Below are 20,257 nucleotides of genomic sequence, written 5' to 3'. Positions count from 1 at the left end.
AAAAACTCGGCTTCAGTTTGGATATCCAAAACCCAGATATTAATTGTATTTATAAGCATATTTATCAATTTGATTGGAAAATTATTAAAGGCATTTAAATATACATGTGAATTTATATAGAAAACTAAAATTTTATATTAATATATGGGCTTATAATATTGTGGATAATATTTTTTTTAATTTCAGATAATGTGTCGGTACAACATGTGCATGCAAGAATTTTTCCACAGTGCATAACTCTCTTTCATTTCTGTTTTCTCTCAAAATTTAGACTGTAAAATTTTTCAGCCACAGGACATAAAATGTAAAATCTTGGTTATCTCTTGGAGGCAACACATCCTTTCAGTGCAGAAACGGAGAAGGAGCTGAGCTTGGAAGCGGCTGATTTTGTCGTGCGAAAACTATTCTCTTTCACGTTGAGCTCATGTGAAGTGCAACCAAGGAAGCATAAGCTCCATTGGCGATATGCATTAAAGCTTCATGCTTCCCTTTCTCAGCAATCACCCCATTCTTCACCACAGCTATAATATCAGCCCCTTTAATGGTGGTGAGCCGATGAGCAACAACTACAGTGGTTCTGCTCACCATAACTTTATCTAATGCATCCTGTACTACACGCTCTGATTCTGCGTCTAATGCGCTTGTTGCCTCATCAAGCAAAAGAATTTTTGGATTCTTCACTATTGCCCTTGCAATTGCTATCCTCTGCTTTTGCCCACCAGATAATTGCGTTCCTCGTTCACCCACGGAGGTTTCATAGCCCTGTGGTAATGAACTAATGAAGTTGTGAGCATTTGCTGCTTTTGTTGCAGCAATTATCTCTTCCTCAGTAGTATCTCCTTGCTTGCCGTAAGCAATATTTGCTCGGATGGTTTCATTGAAGAGTATTGGTTCTTGGCCTACTAATCCCATTTGTTGTCTCAGCCAGCTTAGTTTGAATTGCTTGATTTCCACATTGTCTATAAATACACGACCAGAATCAGGATCATAAAATCTCTCTAGTAGGCCAATTACTGTTGATTTTCCACTGCCGCTCTCCCCCACCAAAGCAACTGTCTGCAGACGGATTCAAGCTGAGTCAATGAATCATAAGAGCAAACATCTTGCAGGCACAAAATGTTTCAGGTTTATGATATGGATTCCTTCATATTCATTATATGATTACGTAGATGTTCTGGTTTGAGTTAGTGACAAGTACCTTTCCAGAGGGGATACTAAGTGATAAGTCTCTGAAAATTTCAACATGGGGTCTCAATGGATATTTGAAACTGATATGTTCAAGCTCAATATCACCCCTTATATGTGCAAGTGTGGTGCCTGCATCACTACTCGAGTCAATTTTGGACTTTCTGTCAATAATGGAAAATATTGAAGCTGCTGAATCCTTGGCTTTGCTACTGTCTGGACTCATTGCACTGGATTGTGAAACCCCGACTGCTGCAATTGTCAACGAGAAGAAAACCTGGAGAAATTTTGAAGGTAAGTTGAAAACAAGGGAAAAAAAACCAGGAAAACAGTAAGAGGCCAATTCATATCTTACTTTGAAAACTTCTACAAATGTTGCTTTCCCATTTTGTACAAGAATAGATCCAATGTAGAAACAGAATGCATTTGTGCAATAGAGTATAAAGAACGAGAAGCCAAAACCTGCACCACTGACAAGTCCGAGCCGAACTCCTTTTTTTACAGGACCATCACATTTCTTTTGGTATAACTCCATCACTTTCTTCTCAGCACAAAATGATGCAACAGTTCTAATGCTTCCAACTGCATCATTTGCCACCTGACTTGCTTCTTCATACATCAGCTACAAAATTTTTACATTACCATTAGCAAACACAACATAAGTTCTTCTCAGATACTATAAAGTGCGCCAAGCAACACTAACATTAGCATCCGCGCTGAACCCCTTCATAAACTTTGCCTGAATGAACCCTTGAATCAGTAGCAAGGGTGAGATAGCAAGAATTATAAGTGCCAGAATCCAGTTAGCTGTGAAGGCTATAATCAATGCTGCTAGGATTGTTGTTACATTTTGGACGACTAGGGCCAAGGCATCACCAACAATACTCCTAACTGTTGAAGCATCGGTTGACAATCTTGCCCCAACTGCTCCACTGGAAAATGGTAAGGGATACAAAATTAAGCGTCTCAGAATTTGGAGAATATGATTGTGATTATTTCTTTTAATGCATACAAACCTGGAATTTGCAGGATCATCAAACCAGCTGATTTCTTGATGTACAACTCTTTCAAATGTCATGGAACGAATTCGTTGAATCAATTTAGCCCCTGCAATTCCAAAGAAGTAGTTCTGCACAGATAGAGATATTAAAGCAACGAATCCGATGCAAATATAGATCACTGCCCAGAACTTGGAATCTCTTTTCAGCTTCACTGGAGGCTCATAGAACACTTTAATGGCAGTTGATAGCACAATACCAAATACTGGGAAAATTGTCCCATGTACAGCTGCAGCAATAGTTCCAACCAAGAGAATTGGCAATTCAGGCTTGTTCAGGTAGGCAAGACGTTTCATGGGAACTTGAATTGTCTGCTGCTGCTTCTCTTCTGCAATGTTCTCCTCCTGCTCTTCTGTCTCGTGGATATTAACATCAGTAAGCAAACCTAAGCCTAAGGTATTAATAGTGAAAGAATGTCTGCTTCCTGATGAAGCTCTACTCAGAGATCTACTCAAAGATCTCCTCATTTTCTGGCTTCCTGACCTAGACATTGACTTCTCTATTTCTGAAGCTTCAGCATCTACTTGTTGAGAATGTTCTGATTCCTTGGCTCCTTCTTGCAGGTGAACTAGTTGAGAGTATGCTCCCTCCTGGTTTTGTATCAACTCCTCATGAGTTCCTATTGGAATTTGTACAAAGATAAGTGGAGTTGAAAGATTATCAAGTCATGTATTTATATATATATTTAGTAAGCTATATATATACATTACCTTTCTCCACGAGTTTGCCCAAATGCACTACGGCAATAATATCAGCATTCCGAACTGTGGTTAAACGGTGTGCAACGACGACAGTTGTCCTGTTGGTCATAACATTATCTAGTGCATTTTGGACAATTCTTTCAGACTCAGCATCTAATGCACTTGTTGCTTCATCAAGGAGGAGAATCTTTGGATTCTTCAAAATTGCCCTTGCTATAGCAATTCTTTGCTTTTGGCCTCCTGATAATTGAGTACCATGTTCTCCTACCATAGTCTTTAGCCCCTGGATATACAAATGCAGCCATCCTAGTTAAGCTCTTGAAGCACAAGAATGGTACATGGGACGTTCCTCCAAGAAGAAATATAGAGGAAAATGCACAAGAAACAAAAATTAAATGGGTATACCTCAGGCATTTGATTGATGAATTTGGAAGCATTAGCGAGTTCAATTGCAGTTTTAATCTCCTGATCAGTTGCATTTTCTTTGCCATATGCTATGTTCTCTTTTATGCTGGTTGCAAATAATATAGGTTCCTGACTCACTAGTCCTATCTGCTCTCTTATCCAACTAAGCCTCAACCTCTTCAAATCAACACCATCTATAAGCACTTCACCAGAATCAGGATCATAAAATCTCTCAACAAGGCTAATAACTGTTGACTTCCCACTTCCACTATGACCAACTAAAGCTGCAGTTTTGCCACTTGGAATATGCAGTGAAAATCCATTGAATATCTGAATATCAGGCCTAGCAGGGTATCTGAAGTACACATCCCTTAGTTCAATCTCCCCATTGATGTTCTCCAATACTGTCCCACTCGTGTCGTAGGAATCGATTGTGGGTACTCGATTGATGGTCTCAAACATCTTGTATGCTGCAGCTTGCCCTGCTGCGAATGCATTCAAGCATGGAGAAGTCTGACCCAGTGACCTATTCCAAGCAAGTGCATACAAATAAGATTTTGCAGTCTAAACAACAGTGAGTTTAAAAATTAGTTGGAAGGCAAGTTCTTACATTCCTCCTGTCATAATTGACATAATAACAGTGATAACTTGTCCACCATTGTAATTTTTACTCATGATTAATTTGGATCCATACCATACGGCCAAGGCATAAGTGCAGAATATAACAAGCAACATTGTTCCAATCCCTAAGCCTGAGGCCACTGCTTGTTGAACAGTTGCTTTATATGCTATCTCTATTTTTTCATTATAGTTCTTAATTGCATGTTTCTCCCCTGTGAAGGATGCAACCTTGCAGAAACACAAGACCATGTTATAGAACAGATAATGTCTGAAAGAAAATTTCCATATGAATTTGGTTTGAAAATCAGTCGTCTTTAAGACTTACTGTTCTAATGGCTCCAATGGTCTGTTCTACTACATTTCCTGCTTTTGCATAAGCAATTTGTCCACGGCTTGACATTTTTGACATGAGTATTGCCATGAATCCTCCAACAAGTACAAGAAGAGGAATGCAACTTAGTAGAACTAAAGCAAGAAGCCATCCTCTTGCAAAAGCAATTACAAATCCCCCTAAAAATGTTGACGCTAGTTGTATGAACTTCCCAACCTGTCGGAATGAGTTTGATTAAGAACGTAGACAGTGAAATGAATACCCTTGTGTTAAAAAACAAAGCCTGAGACGACACATTACCTTTTCACCCATTGCATCTTGAATGAGAACAGTGTCACCCGACATTCTTCCAATGACTTCGCCTGTCGTTGTTTCAGTATCAAAGAAGGCAATGTCCTGTCTCAGTATTGTTTTTAAGTAGAGACTTCGGATGCGAGCTGATTGTCTTTCTCCTGTTACCATCCAACTTGACACCTCTGCAACCATTTGATGGTTCAAAATTTTACATTCTACAATGTCTGAACGTACTGAGAACACTCACTGGCTACCAAATCCAAGCATCCGTGAAAAACTAGTGTTGGATGTCCCACAAAAATAAACAAAGAAAAACAACACATGCACCTTGTTAATAACCCATCTAAGGAAAAGCAAGGGTTAGCCATTCTGGTAGAGGTAACCCAAACCTCAATACATGCACCTTGTTAATATCATACACTCCCCGTCTCAAAAAATTTGAGCTTATTTCGGGATCAAAAAAGTATAGTGGGCACTGGGCAGTGCCCCAATGAGCCAAATTTAGATGGGTCTATGGATGCCTCGTAGAGCCAAGCCGAAAGGTCCAGGCTAGATACTAGATGGGCTACACATGCAAGTAAGAGACCACTGGACCTGTAAACTTAAGTTCGGTCTAGTTGCACTTAAGGAGGCAATTCCAAGATATCTGGTCAAGGCTAACTTCCGACTCTGAATCAAACTAGAATGAAATATGATCAAATTCAAAATCTGACTGGTCAAATGGTTCTGATTCATAAACTGAACTGTAATAGAACTAGGACTTGAACTAGTTTGCAATTTGCCTGATTTTAAGAAAATATTAATATTATGCATTTTAATGTATAAAATATTAATATTATTATAGTTTAAAAGATGTTGAACTGCTTTAGAACTCAAACCAAAGCTGAAGGAAAAATCAAATCCGGACTTAAATCATTTTGAACAATCACCTTTCCAACTGTAATTATTTTTGAACTAAAATTGTTTCGGACCAGGACTGTTTTGAACGGAAACCAATTCAAATGGTCAAGCCCTGAACCTGCAATTCCGACACAAAATCAGACCCATGGGCAGGTCTAGTTCCACGGTCTCTCTGATGAGAGAATTTAACAACAGGTTACTAAAACTATGCACAAATAGGAACTTTCACATTGTAAGATTACATATGGAGAGCATGCAGAATAGTATATTTTCACAATCTTAGCATTTGCCATGTTCATCCCAATGAGCTAAAATCATTGGTATCAGCTAACGACATTTACGAAAGAAGGAAAGGGAAATCTGCCTTACGTAGCAAGGAAGCGACGCCTGAACCAATGGCTAAGAAAACCATCCTTAGTGATATCTGCAGAATTGCACACAAGGTTAAGCTTAGCCATATTAATTACGTTTGTTTTGTTTTCCAACAACATGTAAATATAATTATTTATTGTCTTGAAAATTGAAAAGTAACGACACGACATTTCCCTATGAACTTTCAAGTTAATCAGTTACAAGTTACAATAAACATTCAATGAGATTATTAATGCTGAAACTGAATTGCAACGTAAGTTGCTGTCTTCTTTGACCAATCAATGCAAAAATGTCCAACGTCACGTATGCATGGCATTCATTAAGACCTTGAATGCGCCATTATTGGCAAAAAATTAAAAAAAAAAGTAACCTAATTGACTAATTAATTCTTCACTTCTCCTCATATTCTTCCAATAAATTTTTATAAAATAATTTATTTTTTTTTTAATTTCCAATATTGCATTTTTAGGTTTTATTTGAAACAAAGAAAAAAAACATCACCCTCACATGGATTCATTCTTTTCTTCCACTAAATTTACAAAAACAGAAACAGAAACCTTCAATGAAAGAAAAGGAAAAAAAAGAGAGAGACTTTAAATGAAGATATATGTTTATTTGATGATGATGAGCTTGACGTTTGAGTCTTGGTTGAAATTCAAGATCAGCATCAATCCTTTGTTGATCTCATAAGTTCTTGCAGAAAAATTCTTTAAAAATGACAAGAAGCAGCAAGAAATCAAGATTTAAACATGGCAATGAATGAGCAAACCTTTGAAATATGATGCACAACACTGGATTGATCAGCAGAGCCAAAAGAGTTAATAAGTTGTCCAAAAATGAGAGCCATGAGAGGCTGAGACAGTCCATTGGCAGTGGCAGCTACTGTCCCTACAATCATCAAAACGACATCGATCTTGTCTGCAAAACTGAACAGCTTGTACAGTGGCACCTTCTGATCCTCCCCTTTCGATTCTGTTGCACCACCACTTTGGCTGGTCGTCGCTGTTTCTTCATCTCTTTCCATGCCAATCTCCACTCAGATCAACTGATTCCTTTGGCTCAATTTTGATGAAAAATCGACAAAATCCAAAGCCAAATAATAATAATATTCACAGAGGAAATTAAATTCCTCAGAAGATAAAAATTATTATAACGTAAGAACAAATGTGGCCTTTGTATATATAGTCTTTGTGTGAAATACGATGTACAGTTGGGTTTTTGTATAATCTATTTTTGGGATTTATTTTGTTTTATATTTTTATATTTTGATTAAAAAAACTCAAACCAAATCTTTCTAGAAGTTTATTTCCACATCATTCCTTAAGTTTTGGATCATCACAATTTTATTACTGATATTTAATATTTTCTTCTTCTTAATTATGAATTATTACACTTACATTTTTTTTCTTGCTTGAAATATTCTGAAATATTTCAACGTCTCACTAAAACTCTAGCTATTAATCTCTCTCTTCTTACTTCTCTTTTTCTTAAAAATAAAAAAAAAGTTTTATTTTTTTAAATGTATTTATTTAAAATTAAAATAATTAAAATTATTCTGACATTAAAAGCACTAAAACTCTAAACAATAACACTTACTAAATTAATTAGACAGTAATGGTTTTTGTTGAAATTAAGGATATTTAATGTGGCTTAATGAGTTTCACTAGAACTCATTTCTACACTTGTTTAATTTTGGAGATAAAATTTTCTCTTTTAACAAGTTATTTCCTTAATAAGATTTTTTTCTCTCTTTTGTTTTATTAAAATACGTAACATTAGACAAATAAATATTTATTGAGCATATAAGTTAATTAATGTTTTCCATTTTCAACTGGTATCTTCGAGAAAAAGAAATGGTGAAACTACTTTCATACTGTGTTTTGATTTGCCATCGTGAATCTCAGTGGATTTGGATTTTGTAAGAAAGGAACTCCGGTGATGAGAAAATCTCCTTCGTCCTCACAGATGGCGCCAATTGGTATTCTAAAATCCAGCGAAAATAGGGTTTACAATAGTTGGATAAGTTTAGTCCCAGAGGAGGGTATCCTCCTTCCTCCTTTTATTCCTTTTTTTGCTTACGAGAGACGTTTAATGGTTTTTCTGCTACAGTGACACATATCTCTGTCAGGCAGATTCGTACATACAATAGTATTAGTCTCCTCACCTATGTCAGGATGCCATTTAATTTTTTCCAGTGCGTGTGCGAATAGGACTGCGAAAAGACTGGACTTGCGGCTCCTCTTAAAGTCCCATCATCAGGCAGGCTTTCTTCTTACTGGGTCTGGACTTGCCCCGCCAGGCCTGCCACGCGTTCCGGGGTCCAAATCTAAGCTGCAGAGCAGGCCTGCCAAAGAGTGCCCCAAATTCTGGGCCTATTCTACTTTCGCGAATCCTGACCCTTCCCAGAGATAATGAAATCCAACTATTATCACATACTTTATATTTCCATAATAAAGAGTTATAATTAGAAAGGTAAATTTAATTAAGATAAATGCAAACACTATATATATATATATATATATATATATATATATATTTCAACAAAAATTTATTATAAATAATATTTAAATACTAGATAAGTTATTATTTAATATACATGATATATTAGGACACATTATTAAATTATGCTTTTTAATAAAAAATTATCTATTCAATTCATACCCTAATATACCGTTACCGTGATATTTAATGATTTTTAATTTAATAGTAATTTAGGACAATTATAAATAGATTATTAGTTAATTATACATTATATATTATAACACATTGCTAAATTATGTCTTTTACATAGAAATTATCCATTCAATCTATGCCCAAATATATCATGATATTTGATAATCTTTAATTTAATAGTAATGTAGGGTAATTATTGATATATTATTAGTTAATTACAGTTAGAACACGTCACTAGATTATACCTTTATATAAATCTTATTCATTCGATTCATGCTATAATATATCGTAATATTTAATTATCTCTAATTTAATAGCATGAATTTAGAATAATTATAAATTAATATGTTATTAATTAATTACACATAATAATATATTAGGACAAATCATTAGATTATGCCCTTCATATAAAAATTATTTATTCAATCCATATTCTAATATATTCTAATCTCTATAGACATTATATTTTGTCTGAATAATTTTGTGAAAATATTTTTAAAAAATAAAAACATCATTTCAAACTTTTATTTTAATTTTTCTTGCCAAATATTAATTAATTTCATTTACATTCACCTTTTAATTCTAACATTTTGATTATTTCTTTTATCTTAATTTTTATTAAATTAATATTTTAATTTTAAATTTTAATTTTAATTTATAAATTATAAAAGGACAAACTAATTGTAATTTTATTTTCAATCTCTCTTTTTCTATAAAAGACAAAAATAGTACTTTTAAATCCCAATCTTTAATTTTTGATATCTTTTATTTCTATCCATTAAATTAAAATTTATTAAAAAATAATAAAAATAAATTAGTATAAATTAACCTTAGCTTTTTTTTTTTCCTCTTTAATTTTGAGCTTTGGATTTAGGGCTTTGTAACTCTAATAAACAATATTTTCTTTTACTATTCAAGGTGGGAGAGGATTTTGAGCTTCGGATTTAGGGCTTTGTAACTCTAATGAACAATATTTTCTTTTACTGATCAAGGAGAAATAGTAAAAATTTTGAGAGAACTAAAAATTTTGAGGGAGCATTCTGTAGGTATACTCAAGAGAAATCCCTTTTGTTTTTTTTCTTTCTCATTTCACAAAACGTTGTTGTTTCATCTTCTTCCTCTACCACTGAACCCATTTCCTACTGCTAAATGCGTTTACTCTTAGATTAAGATTTTCGGGCTTACAACAAATCCAGCTTATCATTAGCTTCCCTTTGCCATCATCCCCTTTCCTCCTCTCACAAGCTCAGATCGAGAACCAACTCCTCCTTCTCTTCCTCCATTGAACCAGCCCCGATAGACCCGTCTCCCTCCCTCCATTGGTTTATCCTTCGACCATCACCATTGAACTCAACTTTAGCTACCTCTCAGTAAATTCAACTCTCAAAACCAATGACTCACACCTTTCTTCCCTTCGATTTTGCATCCCAACTGATGGCCACTATCGATCTCAGAAGAAAGCAAGCACAAGCAGAGTCAAAGGTCCCAATAGTTTGAATACACTCGATGAATAGAACCCAGCTTGCTCCCATGTTTCAATGCCTCCTTCATAAACTATGCATCACCCATCAATGCTACCATCACATTTCACATTTGAAGCTAGTTAGCTCGACATTAGTCTTTGAATTGTCCTACAACATCATCCCATTGCAGGTCAACTTCTTCTTATAACGCTCAATTGCTCTGTTCAAACTTTGAAAGTGGGTATAGTCCATCTTCCCTGTGTTACACCTTGCAAAGGTTTTTAAGATTGTGTTCATCATTTGCTTAATCTTAATGCATCTTCTTGTTTCTTCTGTTGATGATGAATATTTTCAATTTAATTTTAGAAACTTTATCGCTGTTTGATGATTACCGGGCCTTGTATACCCGGGTTATAGTCGAGCCTGTGGAGAAAGGCCAGGCATATCAAAATCCAATACATACAAAGCTCAGAATTCGCTCGTATGGTTCGGACATAGCTTAGATCCATTTGTGGGAGGTCTAACCCAATTGTCTTATAGACCTACAAGGCAATAGACCCTTGAACATATGAAATTGAGTCCACATGATAATTAAATGATCATCTAACAATGAAATAGACTTAGTAGGTTCGTAGATATGATTCAGCGTGATAATGACGAAAAATACACGCGTAAAGACGGTGGGTATACGTCACTAGAAAACAAAAATAAAAGAGAATAAAGAAAGCAAATGAGAGATAAACCATATTAAACTTATCAAAATATACTTGAATCTGTCATGAATTTCAGAATGTCAATTCGCACCGCGTTTGTGAGAACGAATGAAATTTTTTTATTATCGAAATTCTCATCCTCATTTTATCCACTGAAATTCACATGACTAACCTCGCACAAATCATACCGAAAATATTTCAAACGACTTGAGTTCGGACGTCAATTCTCATTTTCTAATCCATTACCACCTTAAACCAATCACTTATATTGTTTAACCATTCATCGAGCTCGGCTGGAATCATGTACCGAATTAATTTATCTGACTAAGAGCTGTAGAATATTACTCGCTCACTAATTAGGCCAAATGTAGCTTAGCACCTGATGAAAGCACCCCTCTATTGTTTCATAGCCCAGCCCAATTGAACTATCAAGCTCCTCGACAAAGCAACCCTAATTGAACTATTAAGCCTCTCAACAAAGCAACCCCAATTGAACTATCAATCCCATCAACAAAGCAATCAAAGAAGCTTAAACACCATTATTGATCTTCATGAGCAAATCATATGGCTTCCCTACTCAGCAGTCACTCCATCCTTCACAGCAGCAATAAGATCAGCTCCTTTGATGGTGTTAAGTCGGTGAGCAACAACAAAATTGAAGCGTCCAGTGTACTTGTTGCCTCATCGAGCAAAAGAATTTTTGGATTGTTTATAGTATTGCTCTGACAATGGCTATTCTCTGTTTCTGCTCACCAGATATCTTGAACCCCTCGTTCGTCGACCGAAGTTTTGTAGCCTTGGGGTAATGAACTAATGAAATTATGCGCATTTGCTGCTGCAATTATCTCTACTTCAGTGACATCTGCTTGCTGTTTGCCATAAGCTATATTTGCACAAATGGTTTCATCGAAGAGTATTGGTTCTTGGCAAACTAGTCCTATTTGTTGTCTGAACCAGCTGAGTTTTAACCTTTTTATTTCCACACTATCCAAAAATATATGACCAGAATCAGGATCATAAAATCTGTTAGAATATACCTCTTCTGTTGTTTAATTGAGATTTATGATAAAACTTAGATTATCAATGATTTTATCTATATTTGATTTGGTAGATATAGCAATTAACACCTATATTTTGTTTAGATTTTCTGTTAAATATCTCCAACATTCATCTTCTTCCTTTCCTCCCAAAAACCAACAAAATCTTTGTATGAGGCTGATTATTGTTGACTTCTTACTGCCACTCTTACCCACCAATGCATAAGTCTGCAAATAGAATTTCAAGTTGAGTATTTAAGATGCATCAAATTTGTTTTGTAGATCATGCTTAAGTAGAGGAATGAATGGCTGAAGCAATAGTTCCAACAAACAAAACTGGCAGCTCAGGCTTGTTTAGATGGCTGAAGCAATATTCTATTGTAATTAGAATTCTACAAATAAGTGTTTGATGTGATTTAAACTTCTGAAGATATTATGGTGTCCTAGGCGTAGAGGAACCACACCAATCCATCCCGAACTTGGTGGTTAGGTCGTAATTGTGAGAATTGAATAAGTTGTGATAATTGAATAAAGAATTCATAAGATTGATTGTATTCATGCGGGATAATGATAAGGAACGGGAAGACCTAGGATGTAGAAGAGCATAATATGAGTGGTCGGACTCGTAGTCTCTGAAGGATGAGAACCAACTATGAAGCATATTTAATATATTTTAATATATTAATATAAATTAATACCACTTTAATATTATAATTTTGAGATAATTTGAATTATTATAATTCAAATTTAATATATTTTAATATTAATCTATGTCGCTATTTAATTTTATAGAGTATTATACATGGTATATGAGCCGTATTTTTTATTAATTTCAATTTTTTTGGATTTTTTACTTAGATTTAAAATGTATAAAATTAAATAAATGAAATTATTTATAAATAATAATTAAAGTTCCATTTTTTATTTGTTTTGAATTTAGTTACACCTTCTAGTAAAAATTGAAAAAGAAAGAGTTTATCAATGATATAAAAATCATTTTTAAAATTGTGCAGTTTTGCTTTTGCAAATTGAAATAACTAAAAAAAGAAGGTGAACTCAATATATACTAGAAGTAGAAACGACTTTTATTCTTTGCTTGATGCTTACAATTGCAGATTAAGACCAAGAACTTTTGATATGATGAAAATGGAGTTGTCTTCTAAAGTGATGGCTCCCACCATTAACACAATGTTGACAAAATTCCCATGCATGAGGAATATTTGCATGAGTTATGGCCCATATTTTCAAATGATTAGTCCTAAGAGAGGATCCTTTTTGTCACTAACAAGGACATCCATGAAAGAGAAAGGCAACTGTACTCTTGTTACCTGTCAACTTAAAGCAGCGTTCCCTGTTGCTTTGTTTCATCAAACATTCTGCTATGCTTTTGAAAGTAATATGAAGCCAATTAGCCGAACGAACCATGCAGTTTTCTCTACTTCTTCACCAACGTTTTCAATTCTTCATTACTGTAAGTCCATGATTCATGTGAAGCTATGAGTTCTTTGTCCTTTGATTTATTACAAGTTTTCTTGCTGTTAGATTTGCTACCTTTAGTAAAGAAAAAGTGTGTTCTTTTTTCCATGGGGAAGGTTTCTTTTCTTTTCTTTTCTTTTTTGTTTCAGTGCTTTCTTTCAAGGATGTTTAACGGAGTGAAGATGGTGGTGGTAAAAAAGATGATATGTGCAGTGCAGTAGAAGAAAATGGAGAAAGGTTTCCGTGAGGTAGACGCGCGAGGAAGATAACGAGAAATAGAGAGGCGGGGGTGGTTCATATTCAGACAGACAACGAAAGACATCGGGTACGCAAAAAAGCCCCCACCATTACTCAATTGTCCCAAAAACTCTTTGGCTTCCTCGGATTTCGTGCAATTTTTAAACCTCGCCCCACACACACTCTGCGCTAAAACCACCCTCCGCATCACTTTCATTCAACCCAAATAGCCTCTCTTCGAGATTGAAGACTCCCTTTGTTATTTTTTCTCTTTAAAGGATTCTAGGGTTTATGCACTTATCAAAGATGTTTGCTTTGATTCAGCTCCAAGCTACTGCTTCTCATGGTCTTCCTCTGATGCTCGTGGAGTTCCCTGAAAGCTGGTTGCTCCCGAAAAGGTTGATTCTTTTCCTTTTAGGTTCCATTTATTCATATATGATTATCCTTGTGGCAATTTTGTAAGGATTTTTTGAAAGTGCAGAACTGGAGGGCTTTTCTTCCACCTTTTGTTATTTAACTTTCGTCTTGTTTTCTGTTTCCCCCTCTTGGGCTTCTGCTATTTTTGTTCATTATCAAATGTTAAAATTTTCGGGTTTGTTAATTTTTGAAAAGAAGCTGTTGATTTTGTTTGAATTGTTCATCTTTCTGTTGATGAATCTTGAATGTGGGGATTTTTCTGTTCATGGCAATTTGGGTTCATTTCTCTGCTCTATAAGTTAAATGAAATCTATCTCCATATTCTCTTTTCGGGGCTGGTTGGGGGTGGGAGATTTATTTTAGATAAAGAATTTACTTGATTCCACGGAAGAAAGGAGATGATCTAGGCTTGCCATGTGGCACTTTGAAAAGACATGGGGATGTATGGTGTTTGTTTGTGCTATTGGCTCTACCAGTTCACAATTCCTGTCAATTTTAGGTATCCTAGATATCCTTTGTTTATACAGAGAAGAAACTATATATGAGTTTATATAATCTGCACTTTTTCCGTTTTAGTGAATATGGAGAAGAACTCCCTTACAAGTCATATAGAATCGGAGAATGAGTGAATGATGTTCTATAAAAAGATTAAAATTTGTCAATGCAGAGGAAGATTCTTCACTGGGGCTACATTTTCTGGCAATTCCCAATATTCTGGTTTAGGGTATCAGTGAAAAACTAGGACCAATAGTGACAATCCAGTTGTGCGCAAGCTTTTGAGAACAGCATGTTGAAGCCAGTTATGCAGTTATTGAGCAACAACTGTTAAGAATAAAATTTGTAATATTAAAGAGAGCAGGCCACAAAATGAGCATCTTCAGTAACAACTGTTAAATACTATGCTTGTAGATGTAAAGACTAAAACAGCACCCCTCCCGGACCTGTCCCCATCTGCAATGTGTATTCGGTGTGCTTTGTTGTGAAGATTAGAGAGTAGTATGCATTGGGAATCATAAAGGCTTTATAATGCAAAATAATGTAGAGTTGCTGGTTGTTGTTTAATTTCATTTACAGTCAAATTGGCCTTCTAGCTAGGCATGGCCAATGTGATTGGATTTTTTGCATTCTTGTATGTGCTTTTCGTGTATGGCGTGAACTGGGACTAAATTTCTTGGGAAGATAATGTTTTTCAGTATTAGAAATATTATATCCCTTAAGCATGGGTTGAACTAGATGTGCTACTGCTGAGAGGTTTTCCTGCTAATTGCCGAATAGAATGTGCACTTCTTGTTTAACAAATTGTGTGAAGTTCTTACTCTTTTTGACAAACTTTTGGTGAAATGCCTTCTTGCTAGTTGCCATCTATATCATCAAGCTCTCTGATGGTGTAATGTTATCCAAAGAAGTATTTTCAGTGTCTTCCTTGTGTATTTTTCTGTAGTCACGGAGCTAGATTAACAAAATACAGAGCAGGGTGGGGAGGGGGCTTGAGCCCTGTCTTGCTTCCAACCTCACCACTGTTTGTCTTTCTACAGTGGGTTGATGGGTGGGGGTAGTGGCATATTGGTTAGAAGCTGCTAAAGAAATGTGCTTTTTAAGACATTTTCTTCATCTAATGTTGCATGCATTTCATTATGTCTTTGTAGGATGCAGTTCCATCTACTGGTCTAAATGGCTGCTAGAGAGGATTTGCTTCTCGAATTTTTGTGCCATTTGGTTGCTTGTGATAGTAATTTTGATTGGGCACTTAATAGTTTTTGCTCAAAAAAGATTCCTGAAGGTTTGGATTGTAACTCTTTTTGTTTCATCTTTGCTAGGTTCAAAGACAGTTAGTGATGCAGTTGAAGATTAATCACCTTCCTGAACATTCAACATGATATTTACTTACTTTAAGGTCTGCAGAATTTATGAGTTGATATAGTTAAGATGTGGAATAGGGAATGAAGCCATCGGTCCGTGTAGCATAGGGTAAATGTATAATATTTGACAGTTGCTGTAAATTATTTTGTGTTTTCTGAAATGTTTAGCTGATGTAAACAATGTCTTAATCATACTTTTGTTCCCTGATTTTTTGTCATTATCTATTAAAACGTCCGCCTTCTCTCTCTCCGTCTCTCTCTCTTGTGAAGATTTCCATCTTTAACTTCACTGAAGGCGTCCCATGATCTAATCTTGGTTCAGAGACCTGCCAAGTGGAAGGAAATGGTTAGAGAATGGTTTTAAATAACGGGCCATTACATAACGGGTTTTGGGATCTGTTATCCGTTATATAATATAATTTCCCCTCCTCATTTGTAAGCATAACGCAGATACGTATTTAACTTCGATACTCTATTTTTATTTTCATTAATTTTTATATTTTAACAATTTTAAAAATTATATTTTTTAAATTTTCTCTTTTTTCTCTTTATTTAAATTTTAATATTTTCTATATATTTCTCATATAAATTTAAATTTATTATAAATTATTCTGTTTCTAAATTTATTTTTTAAAAAAAATTAGTTAAATTTTATCTATTTTAATTTTTAATTATTATTATTTTTTAAGTTTTTTAAATTAAAATATTAATTTTAAATTAAAATTATATTTTAAACTATTAATTTATTCGATTTATAAAATTATATTGATTTTTTTATTTTAAATTATATAATATTTAATTTAAATTAAATAATTTATGTTTTATATATTTATTTTTATTATGTATTTATATATATTATTTTAAATTAAATTTAATAATATTATTTTTTTATAAATTTTATAAATTTTTAAAAAAAATTTAACATAACGCCAGACCGTTATCGATGTATTACGGTCATTACAAATCTATTTTCATTATCCGCAATCATGACTGCAAACATGGCTGGCTATAATTAGGAGTCTAATGGTGAGGTCCTAGTAAGGATTCTGACCATTTTCATCCATTTTGCAGGTCCCGCCAAGATAGAGCGTTTTTAGTGAAGCTAATGATGGAAATCTTCTTCACTGCTCCCTACTTTGCCTATATTTAGCAGTTGTGAACTATAGTTTGATCATGTCATGACAGAGAAATATTTTGAGTCCTCAAATCTGTCTGTGGACCCTAAGGAAAAGGACGATACTTTGTGTTTGTTGAATTATAATTGATAAATAATTTTGAAATTGAGATACAATTTTGGAAGAGACAATTTTGGAAGAGATGGAGAATCTGTGGCTTCTAGAGGTAGAGATCAAAGCTTTGGCTAGATGGCAGCGAAGCAAAGGTTGATACTTGTTGAAGCTGAGATTTTCTTATTGTCTCGTTGTTTGATCTTCTTGTTGTGGATCAGTACACGAAAGGATGATGGAAATAGACTAGTGGCTGCCCAAGAAGACAATATTATCTATGGTTCCCTGTCACACTCAGGTTCAGTGTTGAGCCAAAAGACCATGTGCACGTGTTGGAGCCTTTCGTACCGATCAGAAAACTACTGTTTTTACTTTTTATCACACATCGTTGTACTGCCGCAACTTCTACTCAAAGCTCCAAGTTCAACGAATCACAAGGTTTTCGTGTTCAGGACAATTGGATTAGCATGTAATCTTTTACTGAAATATCAATTTCCACTGCCTACCAGGTCTGCCCATTGATTTTTCTTGGCGGCTTTTCGACGAATATATATTAATTATATTAATTATAAAAGTATAATATATATATATATATATATATATATATATACATTAATTATAAAAGATGATTTGGTTAAAGTCTCAAGATTGTGAGATTATATTAATTATAAAAGATGATTTGGTTAAAGTCTCAAGATTGTGAGATTATATTAATTATAAAAGCATAATATATATATATATATATATATATATATATCATCACGAAGTTACTTAACAAAAATAACTACTACTCATTTTGTCCTTTTTTTTCCTTTTTTCATATATATATAATATATATATCAACATTCAACGAAGTAAAGTTTTTTAACAAAAAATTCCTACTACTTATTTTTTCTTTTTTTTTTCCCCTTTTTTTCATATATATACACTTACAATATATATATATATATATATATATATATATATATATAAATAATATTTTTGTTGATTATTATATCATTAAAAAATTATATATTAATTATTATATGATTTGAACCAAAGACCTCAGTACAGTTTAGACCACATCAGAGGGAATGGAGGAACTCCACTTATTACATCATTTATTGGTTCCTGTGAAAATGTAAAAGAAAATTGGTACTTGGTATTACCAATCAGTTGTTTTTGGTTGCTTCATTCTGGATCCTGACGACATCCAGGTATGATTTTCCAACCAGTGCTCGTGAAAATAATCCCCTGAAGAAATCAGCAACACCGATTCTTTTAAAAGCGGCTGGTCTCTCTGGGGTTACAAGGCTCGCTGCTGGACCCATTTCTCCATCTAAACTCGGGCTATAAAAAGTGGCAATGGAGATCCTTTCTTTCACAGAGTTCACTGTTGCTCTATGCTCAGTGCTCTTGTAAATTCCATTGGTAACAATCTGCAAATGAAATAGGCTAAGCTCATGATTCGACCCTTTTTTTTCCAAAAGAAGAAAAAAAATCCCAACTACCAACGATTATCAAGTACCTCCAAAATGTCACCAACATTGATGATAAAGGCATCTGGTTGTGGCTTAACAGGAACCCATTTCCCATCTTTCTTAATTTGCAAACCTTCTACGTCGTTGACTTGAAGTAGGATTGTGAGTCCTATTGCGTCAGTGTGGGAGTTGAGGCCCATGACCAGCTCAGGTTGTGGGCATGGAGGATAGTAGTTCATTCTCATTTTCTGGCACCCCACTCCAAATATTTTTCTCATTTCTTCAGCTTCCATTCCTGCAGCTTTTCCGATGAGATTGAGGATTTTCACGGCAAGATTTTCCATTTCTTCAGAGTAAGTCTCCAAGGTTTCCCTGAACACAAAATCATATTTGGTTGTAAGATGAAATGTTTTAGATTTTTGAGAGGCAGAGAGAGAGAGAGAAGAGGTGCCTGAATGGGAGAGGGAGCTTGGGGAATAAGTGAGGCTTTCTCAGATTATGTGGCAGAGTGATCAGGTAGAAAATATCTCCCCAGTCAAGCTTCTGCTCTTCAGACACAACAAAAGCCTGTCCAAATCCTTCCATGTCTCCTGGTTTTTGCCAATACTTCTTCTTCTCTTCCATTGCTAGATTGAAGAATTCTTGAATTTCCACCTTCACTTTTTCCACCAATGATGTGCTCACTCCATGATTTACAAGCTGCAAAAACAAAAGCAAAAAGTTTACACTATCCTGAATTCTTTCAGATACAAGTCAATTAAACAAGGGATACGATTATTCTGATGAAATCTGTTCAATACATGTGAATACCTGGAAGAAACCCCAGTTTTTGCATGCAAGATGGAGCTTATCCAGCTCTGAATCCATGAATTCTTGGGAAATTAACTTTTGCATGTCAACTGCAGGAATTTGGGGGAGAGGAGAAGCGTCAGATATGATCGGACAGTCTTCATCAGGACGCAAATATCGTGATGGAACTTTGGTCAGTGGTTCCTTCGCCAGCTCCTGCACACAAGGCACCGAGAGAGAGCTTCCAAGCTGTGAAAGTTCAGGTCCCATGGCGTTGTCTTCTAGTTTTCTGATGCTATAACCTTTCAGGATTTCCATCACTCTGAAGAATATATAAAGCTCGAGATGAGGACTTTTCGTAGATTTAGATTTATAAAAATATTTATTTGTAAAATTGAAGTTAGGTGAAAGAAAATTGAAAATTTGAGGTTGTGCCGGCAGCGGGGAGCCTGTCCCCTGTTAAATAGGGGCTAGACTTAGGGGGTAAATATTCGGTAAGTTAGGTTTAAAACTGAATCCAACTGAATAAATCGAAAATTGAGATTTTAGTATTTATAAAAATCGAATCGAATTGATTTTGATTAAAAACCGAATTAAATTGAATCGATTTGATTCGGTTCGATTTAATCGATTTCGATTTTTAATAATTTTTTTTATTTTTTACATTTTATTTTTAATATTTTAAAATTTAATTAAAATATTTTAATCTTAATATAATTTAATTTATCTATATTATTGAAAAAATATATTATTATCACTAATCGGTTTGGTTTAATTTTTTCGATTTTTTTTATCAAAATCAAATCGAATCGAAATAATTGAAATTTCTGAAATTAAAAACCAAACCGAATCGAAATATATAAAAAACCGAACTAAATTTTTAATTCGATTCGATTTGATCGATTTTTTCAATTTGAATTAAATACGGCTCACCCATAATTAGACCGGAGCCTTTTTCTTTTTGAAATTTTATTTAATATTTTTTAGTATTTTATTAATATTAAAATTTTTTAATTTTTTAGTATTTTTTTATATTAAAA

The 20,257-nt window shown here is 34.3% G+C and overlaps 2 protein-coding genes and 1 long non-coding RNA gene across 10 annotated transcripts; 1 reads left to right on the top strand and 2 right to left on the bottom strand.

The window, feature by feature from the left end:
* Positions 1 to 181: 181 nt before the first annotated feature.
* LOC110604651 (ABC transporter B family member 9) lies at positions 182 to 7,002 on the bottom strand. Of its 2 annotated transcripts, XM_021742910.2 has the most exons (12): positions 6,637 to 7,001; positions 5,865 to 5,919; positions 4,602 to 4,777; positions 4,296 to 4,517; positions 3,960 to 4,198; positions 3,350 to 3,875; positions 2,954 to 3,227; positions 2,202 to 2,862; positions 1,889 to 2,117; positions 1,541 to 1,807; positions 1,199 to 1,462; positions 182 to 1,056 (listed from the first exon to the last, which is right to left on the bottom strand). In XM_021742910.2, the coding sequence occupies exons 1-12, from the start codon at positions 6,889 to 6,891 to the stop codon at positions 412 to 414; spliced, it is 3,813 nt and encodes a 1,270-aa protein (XP_021598602.1). In that variant the 5' UTR covers positions 6,892 to 7,001; the 3' UTR covers positions 182 to 411. The 2 variants fall into 2 exon arrangements, with proteins under 2 accessions (XP_021598602.1, XP_043808706.1); XM_043952771.1 differs by having other exon boundaries at positions 1,199 to 1,807; positions 6,637 to 7,002.
* A 4,200-nt stretch (positions 7,003 to 11,202) lies between these two features.
* Positions 11,203 to 15,992, top strand: LOC110604659. Of its 7 annotated transcripts, XR_006349260.1 has the most exons (6): positions 11,203 to 11,355; positions 11,473 to 11,518; positions 12,036 to 12,133; positions 12,869 to 13,554; positions 13,791 to 13,864; positions 15,701 to 15,992. It is a non-coding gene; the product is annotated as an uncharacterized LOC110604659 (long non-coding RNA). The 7 variants fall into 7 exon arrangements; XR_006349261.1 differs by lacking the exon at positions 12,036 to 12,133 and having other exon boundaries at positions 13,043 to 13,554; XR_002486279.2 differs by lacking the exon at positions 12,036 to 12,133.
* A 1,972-nt stretch (positions 15,993 to 17,964) lies between these two features.
* Positions 17,965 to 19,612, bottom strand: LOC110604652 (protein SRG1). Its single transcript, XM_021742912.2, has 4 exons — positions 19,239 to 19,612; positions 18,880 to 19,127; positions 18,476 to 18,800; positions 17,965 to 18,386 (listed from the first exon to the last, which is right to left on the bottom strand). Exons 1-4 carry the CDS (start codon positions 19,533 to 19,535, stop codon positions 18,120 to 18,122), a joined length of 1,137 nt encoding a protein of 378 aa, XP_021598604.1. The 5' UTR covers positions 19,536 to 19,612; the 3' UTR covers positions 17,965 to 18,119.
* Between the last annotated feature and the right edge of the window lie 645 nt (positions 19,613 to 20,257).

The sequence above is a fragment of the Manihot esculenta genome, chromosome 17 (assembly GCF_001659605.2).
Source record: "Manihot esculenta cultivar AM560-2 chromosome 17, M.esculenta_v8, whole genome shotgun sequence".
Lineage (NCBI taxonomy): Eukaryota > Viridiplantae > Streptophyta > Magnoliopsida > Malpighiales > Euphorbiaceae > Manihot > Manihot esculenta.
The sequence above is the reverse complement of the archived record's forward strand: the minus strand, read 5'-3'. Positions and strand labels throughout refer to the sequence as shown.